Consider the following 11,140-nt stretch of genomic DNA (forward strand, 5'->3'; position numbering starts at 1 on the left):
CGCTCAACGTCTACACTCCCCACTCCTTTTTCGTCTTTCCCTCACATCTGCCCATCATTCACCACAGAAGTCTCGAACGTACCCCTGTACACCCAATACTCCCCCAACGTACACCCATTCACCCAATACTCGCGTACCCTATCATTTTCGAATTCCCTGCAAAACGTACCACCCACACCGATACTCCGCGGTTTACTCGTGCTACAGCCGAGCGGGGGTGTCAGAATGTAAACTCTACGGCTGTACCCCTGCGTAAACCTTCGTACCAGCTACCCTGAAGTTACGCGCTAATACACCACACCACGCGACACACACTCTCTCCTACCAGCCTTCCCACATCTCCTAGACCTGACTTCTATAAATTATAGCTGAACTGACCCTGTATACACAACCAGACGACCTGACAAACACCTCTACCCACAGATACGATGTAACAATCACTTCAGCCTAACTGGCTAGCGCCCACCTGCATACACTCAGACACACATTTTGACAACCATACCTGTCGATCAGGGTAGGTCGTACCAGGGGTCGTACCGTCCCCTAGTCGTACTATATTCCCTTCTGGTACGCTATGTACTGTACTCGTAGTGGTTTGGAGGCGAGCAAGACGGACCAGTCCTTCGTTTGTAGTACTGCAGTGTAAATAGTAGTACGGGTACGGAATAAGGTCGTGCCCTTCGCGACAGTCGAAGTGTGGGTCCTACTCGTACCAGGAGGAACCCACCTCCTGGTCCTACGAAGTTCGTGCCCTTCAAGTACAGATACGGGAGAAGTTCATGCCCTTTGGGGGACCCTACCTAGGGTACTTCAAGAAAATTGTAACATTTACGTACGAGGCTGGGAGCCTTAAGCCGGCATATGAGGTTTTTGCAGCCCGAACAGGGGCAAATCTTCGTCATTTTCGACATTTTTTGCACCAATGTGACGCATTCACTCAGATATAAATAACTGTAATCGCAGTTTTTGAAAAAGCTAAAGAAAAATTTTGTGTTCGGGGTATTCTACTATATTTCGTGTAAAATTCGTGCATAGTTCGGGATTCCATGAGCCATTCTCCCAACATCTAAACACCACGTCACAAAACCAAAAATCCGACGGTAGGTTTTTGCAAAAAGCAAAATCTAACTTGATAGCGCCATCAGGCTGTCTCAGGGGCTTCACCATGGTAGGCGTTACTTTTGGAATTTTTTTTTCAGTTGAGAGGAAAAATGAAACCTAGTAAACCCTACCCCTAACCCTATCTTGAAACGGGCTGAAATACAAAAGTAACGCTACAGGGGATTTAAAGCGAGGCTCAAGTAGAACAATTCTTAGGTTCAAAATAATGTTTTGGGAAAACCCTACCGTCGGATTTCAAACCCTAGTCAACTTACCGCATAACCCTCCCAGCCTCGTACGAGTATTACCGATACTGCAGTAGGTCGTGCCCTTGTGCCCTTGGATTGCATCAACATTGACTATCGCTACCCTACTGACTACTGCAGCGATACTGCAACATGCACGACGTACGTAGGCGGTATGTGAGAGGTTAATACGGTTACAGGCACTCTAGCCTAGCTAGGGCAGCCGCACGTAGTCGGTAGGTAGGGTACCTACGTAGTAGGTACCTACAGTACTGGCTACTGATATTACTGTACAGTAGGTACTAGCTAGTACGGCCCGGCAGGTGTGGAGGATCGGTCGTGTGCATGGACTGTGGGGTCCTCCCGTACGGAGCTCTGCTCTACTAGGCCTCCTGCTGCTACTTGCTACGAGTATCTCCTACTCGTACGAGTAGTATCTCCTAGTGCATGTGCAAAGAGTCACGAATCCAGCCGCCGCAAGTCGTGAGCAAATGTACATGAGATAGGGTACAGTACCTACCTACCCTGACAAAGCTCGACAGTACCACGGCTGTTTTACACCTTGTGTGTCGGCCGTACGTTGGTAGCCGCATTCAGCAACAGTCCGTTGTTGACAACTTGTTTCTACGTCATAATCGACCAAGAATTCCCAGTATCTTCCCGCTTTGAGGAGATTTAATATCCATTGGTGTATACTATGGCAACTTCTCGCATCTCCTGCAGGTGACCGTTCTCTTTACGTGCAGAAACCTTCGAAATCGTTGATGCGAGCGGGTGCCACCCTTCAACATATCTTTCCGGACCGGAGGCACATCGCGGCCATTTTGCGATGGCTTGTGTGGTTGAAATCGCCCAGTATGGAAGAGTGTGTTGAGGCAACAGATACCGGTATACCGTATCCACGAGCAACTTATCGGCGTCTTTCTATGGGAAAGGCGGTTTCTGCAGATTTTTCATGTGGACACGTACTCATCCACCTGCAGCCAGCCCACTTCACAAGCGGCTACAACATCACTTCACCACTTGCATGATGTGTCGCGCGCGCGCACGCACACACACACACACACACACACACACACACAGGGAGAGTTAAAACCTGGCAACTGCCAGAGGGATAAGGGGGACGTCAAAGTTTTCACTGATATGGTCCATAGGTTTTCGTTATTCAAGAGGTCGTAGAGAGAGAGAGAGAGAGAGAGAGAGAGTTAAAGCCTAGCAACCGCCAGAGGTATACAAGGGACATCAGAGTTTTCACTGATATGGTCCATAGGTTTTCGATATTCAAGAGGTCCCAGTTATCCCTGACGCGCCCTTGGTGTCGTTCGTGTGTGCAACTCCATGGTCTGCGTCGGCATTATTGCTTGGGAATGTGGCAATGGAGGGGGGAAACGGTCCTTTTAAAGTTCGGGCAGTAGCAAAGTCCAGGGGCGGCAGCACTAGAATGCTTGCGAATAGACACAGTATGGAGTGCTTGGGCACTGCCCTCAGGTGAATGGATGAATTGTCTCATAACGACGCGACCCCGCACGATCCCCTCTTGGTTTCGGTTTTAAGGTAGCAAGCAGAACCCACCTAGGAGCCAACTCGTTTCTGCATGCTCAACACTGGCATGATGTGATCTGGTACAGGGTAACTGGAAGCTCTGCCAGCCTCCGTGGAGTGAGGCTGCCTCGGGCACTTGTAAGATGCTTTGACCTCCAGCTCTTCCTGCCTGCAAATGCAATCCCACTCAAAGGTATTGGGGGTAAGTAGGAAGTTAAGTAGTAAGACTTTGTTTTCCTTCTTCTCCTTCTAGGTTGCACAACGTCCTGCAAATCGCCGCGGGGCCTTGCAGGTGGTCAACCTGACGTCCAATGACATTAAGAATGGCTACTGCATCTTGATCGATGGCTCCCCATGGCGCGTCATGGGTAAGTGAATGACCCCGGAAGAGCTCCGTCCCTTCTCGACAGCCTTTCCCATCCTTTGACAGTACATACCCAAAGGTGCTTGGCTGTCTCCAACCTTGTTCTACCTATTCTAAGTAGAAACCAACGCCACACCCTGAGCACCTGGAAGCGTACTACAGTGACCGAGATGACGGTACCACTTACACATTCCTACCTTTTGGCCTGTGCATGACAGAGTTCCTCCATGTGAAGCCTGGAAAGGGCAGTGCCTTCGTCCGATCCAAGCTCAAGTCATACATCACGGGCAACACCGTTGAGAAGACCTTCAGGGCAGGGGAGCCGGTATGTTTTGGGTTCTGTGGTCAGTTATTGACGTGTAGTGCTCCGCATGGCACATCACGCAATTGATTCCACCGCTACTCAAACACGTTGATAAACTTTCATGTGTGAGAACATCAATCTCTGCATGCTATGCATCCTTATGCTGAGTGACCCTCTCTTGTTCCTCATAGCTGGAGTCGGCAAGGATTGACAAGCAGGAGTGCCAGTTCACCTACACTGATGGTGACTCGGTGAGTAGCGAGCAACACAGTCATAGCTAAACCAGAAAGGGAGGGGGGGAGGCCAAAGGGGGGGGGGGGGGGGGGCTTAGCTTTACGGAGCGGCAGCTGCAATATCTGCTCACATGGTGCATTGCGGCGCGTCCCCGCACCCACACGATTCTCTTACGATATTCTTTGGATTCTGAGCCACGTGCCATAAGCATGCTGCACTATACATACTCAAGTAGTAGAGACCGCTGCCCTGTGCACAGTACCTGCCTGCCACCAACCACGTAACTGCACGACGTTGAACTTTGCTTCCACTGCCCCCATTCAGTATGTTTTCATGGACATGGAGACATATGAGGAGGCGCGCATTCCTGAGGTGCAGTGCTTGTTTTGCTCTATTTCAAAGGCATTATGTATGCATGCCAGCAATACATCGAGTGCACATGTGCTATCAAGCATGATACTGCATGCATGTCCAACCTCACCAGGCAGCCATTCCAGGGTACCCAACAGTTTGTGTAACACTTAGACACAGCGGGAAGTGTGCTACTCACAACAGTTTCACTGGTATAGGACCAAAGTACTTGAAGGAAGGAATGACTGTCAACATTGTCTCCTGGGAGGGCAAAACTATCAGTGTGGACCTCCCAAACCAGGTAGACCTGGAGGTTGCAGAGACAGACCCCGGCGTGAAGGGCAACACACAGGGTGGTAAGAGGCTACCTCTATTTGTGGCAACGCCGATGCTTGTTGTTCGCCACATCTTTTGTTACAGCCACAGCTGCCTTTATCCTTTGCTTCTTGCAGCTTTGGAAAGGGTGATGTAGGGCACTGTGCACGCACGGGCGGGGGGGGGGGGGGGGGGGGGGGGAAGGGGGCTAAGCAGCTGCTCAACTGTTTTTAAGTGGACCTTGCATTGTGATTTCAGGCGGCAGCAAGCCTGCCACACTGGAAACTGGAGCTGTAGTTCAAGTTCCTCTTTTCATCCAGCCAGGTGAACTAATTCAAGTCGACACCCGCACTGATACTTACCTTGGGCGATCTGGCAAATAGAGTTTGCGAAGTATCGCTGCAACGTCCTCATTTCTGATTCTCATCGTGCTCTGGCTTTAGAGTGAGTGGCTGTAACTCTCTTTGAGGCGCCATAATGCACTGCTGCATCACATTTTTAGCAACGATATGGCCCATCTTCTGTACGATAACTGCCAGTCATGCTACCTGTCATTTCCTCAGCTGATGTTTTCATCAGCACTATGCATGGATATTCATCCCTGTAGGACGGGCAATCTATGCTTGTAGCCGATACGTTTGCCCTCACATCGGCCATAGCTTGGAAGGCAGCACCTGTTGAGACCATGGCAACAATGCCCACAACACAGCCTGCGAAGCCACTGGCTTGTCGATTCACACTGATGCATGCTTCGCCATATTCCTGAAGTGGTCGGAGGCAGTACCCTCTACTGCCACAGGCACATTCACAAAAATCCTGGTGGCCGGAACAGCAAGTATTAGCATATCACACGCACATGAGGCCGATTCAGCCAAACAATGCTACCTTGTCTTCAGATCTAGTGTGCATAGATTATCCATCATGCATTATCATCACCAAGATAGCATCATGCCTTGTGCCCTGAAACTGCAGATGTTGGCGGACAAGAAAATCCAGCACATCATTGCATCAATAGCCTTAATTGAGCGCATGGTCACCACGAAGGCTGTGGGAGCCATTGGTAACCTAGGGCGATCTAGTCTCATTAGCGTTCCCAGCCAAACCAACGCCGTGTGGTCACACGCCCTCCAGCTGCCTCAGGGCATATTGCGCATCTGCAATCCTCTCCTGAAGACCAGGTGCAGGCCGAGTCAACGTCGACCACTCAACAGCTTCAAAGCAACGAAGCAATACAGCCTGCAAGAAATAAAGTGGCTACCTCCAGCGCTCGCTGCTCCTCTGCGATGATCAGTAATTCAGATTCATGCTCCTGGTACGCAGCCAACGTCTCCTGAACCTAAGATGTTACACACACCCTCAACACCCTGTGTAACACAGTATCATAGTCATCAGGCATTCAAGCAATGAAAACACTGGTACTCGTCCAGGGTGACCAAACCTTTGCTACTCGGTTTTTGAAGCTCTTGATGGCGTCCATCTATGTGTCCAGCCACGGTGTACAAGGCTTGAAGATTTTGTGCTGTGTAAGTCTTGTACATGAACTGTGCCTTCAGATTTTCCAGCTTGGAAAGAAGTGTTTCACAAGTAGCTTTCAGGCCCTCTGCCTTGGCCTGTCCGAAAGACACAGGAGACTGTCAGTAGACAGAGAGAAGGCGGCAATAGACTAACCAATGAATTCAAGAGCCGTGCAAGAAAAACCAACCAAGGGTGAAATATGTCCCGATCATAAGCAGGATTTACCAGGCTCAGATTTGCAATGGTATACTGTGAACATGATATCTGATGACGTAATTGACATTATCGCAGGAGAGAGGAGCCCTGCGGTATTGGTGCTGTGTTCACCTGCATGTGGTTTCGCTGAACTCCAAGTTTGTGCTTCTGCAGGAAAATTTTCAGGCAGCCCAGGACATTCAGCAGGCCGAGCACTCGGCAAACAGCACAGTATTTTCCACTGACTGTTCGGCTAGAGCGTGTCGTCCCATTCTGAGCTTTGAAATGCGTGAGCTCACTTTCAATCCCAGGGACTGAGTGGGTCCCTCCAGCTCTGCAAGCAGGCCATCAGTCAGGTCAGAATCCTGTCCTTTCCGGATGTCATTGAGAAATACAACAAGGTTCTCCCATATTTGACAACAAACAAAGACATCTTCAAACTCATGAATAAAAATTCACAATTTGCGCAGTTGGCTGGCCTTGACAGAGATGGACATTAGGGGAGTTACATCCTGTGATGCGCTGACATGATTCTGAGTCATGTGGTTGAGTATATATATATATATATATATGCAGTCTGTTTTCCAGTAGGTTGTCATGTTCACATATTCAGTTGCAATGCAGCAGATAACCATACCCCCAGTTGCATCTCCCAGTGCTTCACTTAACCAGCTTTGGTGGCATGCCAAGCGGAGCTCCAGCTCAGGAATAATGTGCACCTGGATGTGAATGCAAACAATTTCCATAAATCTGGTACAGGTGATGGAGATGTGCACTGCTGCCGCTAAGCAGCAACAGGCATGGTGAGGTACCTGCTGCTGCGTATTATTCTGAAGATCGGTTGGAGATAAGCCGAAAATGTTCACGGTTGAGCTATCCACGAGTATGCTTGGTTCCAGGCTTAGGTTCTGCAGCTGAGGCGTGAACAACTGTTGCGAAGCACGAGCCCCCTGCGCATAGTTTTCGTCCTGAAGTCATTGATCAGATGGAAGGCATTTTGTGCCAACACTGCATCGATGAGGTATCATCGCGGTTGGGATGAAAACCGAGGAAATATTGAATAGAGGAGGGAGAAGCCATGTAAATTGTACCAGACGCGCAATACACGAGCGGGCAAAACGCTTCCTACCACAAATGCTTTGTGCATTGCAGAATAGACATTTGGACGGCAGGTCATCAATGCTCCCTCTGAGCCATGCATATCCCAGGATGTCTCGGAACCAGACAGGGAGAAGTCATCAAGGATGCTTTCGATGTCGGACAGCAGCGCAGTCTTCTGAAGGAAGCTGACAATCCAAACAACAGTAACCGTCAAGTCTATGTCAGATAAAGTGCATGGCAGGGGGTGCTTCAGCCCCGCCTCGACATATGCACACTCAATCATATTCCCCAGCGTCCCACAGCACATCGACAATCCGTGTTTGCAATAAAAACATCCCCCCCCCCCCCCCCCCCCCCAAACGGGACACCTCAACATTCATCCACAACCGTGTATGTAGTATTGAGGAAAATACCAATTTCTGCAGAACAGCCACCCCTCTCGACCCCCTTCCCCCCTTCCCAGCCTGGAATGGAGCCTGCGGCATCATAACCAAGACATGGAAAGCCCAATAGACAAGTCTCTGCCCCTCGTGAACTGATGACGAATTGCTCACCGCAGACGCTCTCGCCGGCATGCAAGCACAGCCTCATCATGCTCCAGGCACTCATCTCCTGGCACAAGCTGGTCTGCAATTTGTGGCCTAGTCAGGCGCCGGTTTGGTGAGTGTGAATAGCAGTGTGTTGTCATCAGTTCAAATAAGCTTACTCACTGATTCAAATCAGCGAACTGTTATGCGATTCTCTTTTTTGAAAAGGGGGGGGGGGGGGGGGGGTCACTGTAAACCTGGATCAATGTGCTCTTCTAGCACGCCAACGAGTGACCTCAGCTCTGGGCATTCCACGCAGGTGACACCAAGCTGCGTCTGTCCTCCAGCCATTGATACACCTGACTGAGAACTCAGAGACACGCAACACTCAGAATTTGACCAAACCACACTCCCGTTAAGTAGCACAGCAGCCTCCAACCGCCTGGTGTCAGACGGCCTCCCTACGACCACATGACTTGACCATCCGTAAACATGCAGATCTATGTATCTCCTATCGATTGTCTGATCAAGAATGCGACCTGGTGGTTTCCTTCTCTCGTTCCCTTCTGACCGTTTTCAGCTTGTGCCGATCACAAGCTTGTTCGGTCTGGCCGGAGGTGATCGAACAGGGTCTGTCTGGGCCCTGCCCGGCCACTGGTGGTATAGGCCGTAGCGGCTAGGTTATACCCTGGATGTACCGACCTGGAGGTACCCTATACCTTCTTGGTACCTACCTACCCTACCCACCCAATTCCGATTAGTGGGCTATGAGCACGTACCTACCGGCGGGCCGCAGCCACCAGCCCAGAGGGGTTCGTCGCGGAGCGACTTTTACTCTGATTATTGCAGCCACATTTGAAATCCTTATTTCTACGAGTACTAGATCGGGATAACCTTGGGGAGGGAGCAGGGATGGAGGCGGCGCGGCCCCGCGGTCGCTAGAGGGGTGCCGTGTGCGGCCGACGAGGCATTGGCTGTAGGGTTGGCGAAGCGTTGGCTGTAGGGTGGGTACGCGGGGTACGTACTGTACCCAAGGTTGTTAATATTTACAACGTACGGTACGTAAGGATATTTGAGTATTGGCGGTTACGTTTAAGTAGTAGCGGGAATGCAGCTGCGGTTAGTTTTTGATATGATGCCGAAAACAAACCGTGGGGATATTGTAATGAAGAGTGATTTTGATGTTTCGGTGTTTGCAGGGTTACGTTTAAGTAGTAGCGGGAATGCAGCTGCGGTTAGTTTTTGATATGATGCCGAAAACAAACCGTGGGGATATTGTAATGAGGAGTGATTTTGATGTTTCGGTGTATGCAGGGAAAGTATAGGTAGGTAGGGAGCGTGGTGGAGCAGCAGGGCGGGGGGAGGCAGGGGTATTCAGGGCCCGGGGTGTGAACAGAACGGGTGTCCGCGTTGACCCTGTGCTGTAGGCTAGGGTCGGGGACCCTAGGTATGAGGCCAGAGGATTGCCAGGCAGCCGCCCGTCCAGGTTTTCACTTTTCTGTTCCTCCTCATATTTTGCCTGCCATTTCCATATTTCACGCGGTACTTCGTGCATTTTCCATGATTTCTATCTTCTTCGGGATTTTTCTTTCCGGGGGTCCCCGGCAAGTGCACGACATGAATAGAATCGATTTGGAATCCGTAGAATCCGTAGAATTTCTTCTTTTACAGCTTCTAAGTTCTTACAAGGGCCAGGACCTACAGTTATGTCAGGTTTCCGAGCCGGCCGACGATGTCTGTCAGCCGGCCGATAGTGTCTGCCGGCTGAGGGTCTCTGCCGGCAACATTCAGCTATTTCTAAATCCCCTGCTATTTCTAAACGCCTCAACGTATCGGCCCGCGGCCAGCGGCGAGCTTTCCGATCGAGCGAGCCGGCCGATGCCTGCTGTTGCCTGCGAGCCGCCCGATGCCGGCCGATGCCTGCCGGCCGATGCCAGCGTATTAGCAGGCAGCGGCCAGCGGGTCGTCAACGTTTTCCGCGAACCTGCGTGAATTCGGGTAGCCTTTACTTTGGGTTCTGTTAAAACACTCTAGTTCAACGACCTGCGAACGGGCAATGGGAATGCTAGACAAGTGTTACCTGTTGTTGCAGCTTGCAGGTTCTCTATTTCTTCGCTCGCTTCCGCTGACGACGCTGGCAGCCTGGCATTGATATATTCCCCGGCCGGCACGGCCGGCCGACAGTAGGGATACGCACTTGACAGTACTACGTGTACCTGTCCATAAATCCATGATCGCTGCATACATCATATAGTAGTACTACAGTACATCTCATGCACATGCACCTTTCCATAGATTACTCCCTGTCTTCGCCCCCATTCCATACTTTCTACTTTTTCTACGATTTCCCTCGCTCCCCGTACAGATTTACACAGAGTTAAGGAAGTGTGCCGGGCTCCAGTATTAGGGTGAAACTCTGCTGGGGCAGTATTGAGAAAATCGAGGAGCAGAGTTTGTGAGAACGGATGTATTTTAGGTCTGAAAGTCTGTAACCAGGCAGAGGGACCACCTGGAATGAAGGGTGGCTGGCTGGCTCGCTTGTTGTGTCTGTCTGTGTCTTTGTCTTACTGTCTGTCGTTGTCACTCTCTCTACTAAGTCCTTGCGTGTTAACCCTGCAGCCCTGCCCCCTTCCTCAGTGCCTGTTGACATGCTGTCCCTCCCCAGGTGTCCTTCCCTCGGTCTCTGTGCTGTCACGCCTGTGCCTGTGGTCGTCTATGGCTGGCTGCCTGTCTCTCTCTCTGTCTCTCTCACTCTCTCTCTCTCTCTCTCTCTCTCTCTCTCATTCCCTTCCTGTCATGTGCCCCCCCCACTGCCTTCGCTCCGGTCTGCGTGAGCTGGGCTCCGCACTACAGCCCTTCCTAGCGCTACACCCCCTTCTCGCATGTCATTGAATAGATCTCTCTGTCCCTGTTCTCGCGCTGGTTGGCCGTGTCTCTGTGTGTGTGTGTGTCATGCGACTTTGCACTCCCCACCCCACTGCCTCTCGTGCCCTCCCTCCCTCTCTCTCCCTCCGTCTCTCTCTCTCTCGATTATGCTTGTGGTTGTACCTATGTCTGGCCGGCTGGCAGGCTGGCTGGTTATATCTGTCTGTGTTTGTCTCTGTCTTTGTCTGTCTGTCTTTGTCCTGACCTGCCGTCCCCACTGCTGTGACTCCACTGTGTCTGACCTGTGCTCCCCACCGCAGCCTTCTGAGGCAGCACGTCCCCTGTCCCCTTGACTCGGCTCTCATTGTGTACATGTGTTTCCCATGCCTCTCTGTCTGTCTCAGTTTCTATGGCTCAGACCTTGCTGTGACCTGTAGAACTGAGTGAAGGGTTTCTCTGGCTGTCAGTCTCCCCCAGTCTC

At 51.0% G+C, this 11,140-nt stretch overlaps 2 protein-coding genes across 6 annotated transcripts; one reads left to right on the plus strand and one right to left on the minus strand.

Moving 5' to 3' along the window:
• Window positions 1-3,141: 3,141 nt before the first annotated feature.
• Window positions 3,142-4,839, plus strand: LOC142357049 (elongation factor P-like; the record flags this gene model as incomplete). The annotated part of the gene is made up of 6 exons (XM_075408763.1): window positions 3,142-3,256; window positions 3,471-3,577; window positions 3,748-3,807; window positions 4,115-4,192; window positions 4,368-4,497; window positions 4,715-4,839. Coding segments are annotated over 6 exons (615 nt in total), but the record flags the coding sequence as incomplete, so codon positions are not given.
• A 578-nt stretch (window positions 4,840-5,417) lies between these two features.
• LOC142357050 (uncharacterized) lies at window positions 5,418-8,367 on the minus strand. 5 transcript variants are annotated; one of them, XM_075408768.1, is made up of 9 exons: window positions 8,052-8,299; window positions 7,822-7,894; window positions 7,296-7,452; window positions 6,979-7,116; window positions 6,804-6,885; window positions 6,299-6,500; window positions 5,895-6,066; window positions 5,715-5,792; window positions 5,418-5,623 (listed from the first exon to the last, which is right to left on the minus strand). In XM_075408768.1, exons 1-6 carry the CDS (start codon window positions 8,143-8,145, stop codon window positions 6,367-6,369), a joined length of 678 nt encoding a protein of 225 aa, XP_075264883.1. In that variant the 5' UTR covers window positions 8,146-8,299; the 3' UTR covers window positions 5,418-5,623; window positions 5,715-5,792; window positions 5,895-6,066; window positions 6,299-6,366. The 5 variants fall into 5 exon arrangements, with proteins under 5 accessions (XP_075264883.1, XP_075264881.1, XP_075264880.1 ...); XM_075408766.1 differs by having other exon boundaries at window positions 6,804-7,116; XM_075408765.1 differs by lacking the exons at window positions 5,418-5,623; window positions 5,715-5,792; window positions 5,895-6,066 and adding an exon at window positions 8,334-8,367 and having other exon boundaries at window positions 6,388-7,116; window positions 8,052-8,157.
• Window positions 8,368-11,140: the final 2,773 nt, after the last annotated feature.

The sequence above is a fragment of the Convolutriloba macropyga genome, unplaced genomic scaffold (assembly GCF_964194025.1).
Source record: "Convolutriloba macropyga unplaced genomic scaffold, txConMacr16.3 SCAFFOLD_3056, whole genome shotgun sequence".
In the NCBI taxonomy this organism is placed as follows: Eukaryota; Metazoa; Xenacoelomorpha; order Acoela; family Convolutidae; genus Convolutriloba; species Convolutriloba macropyga.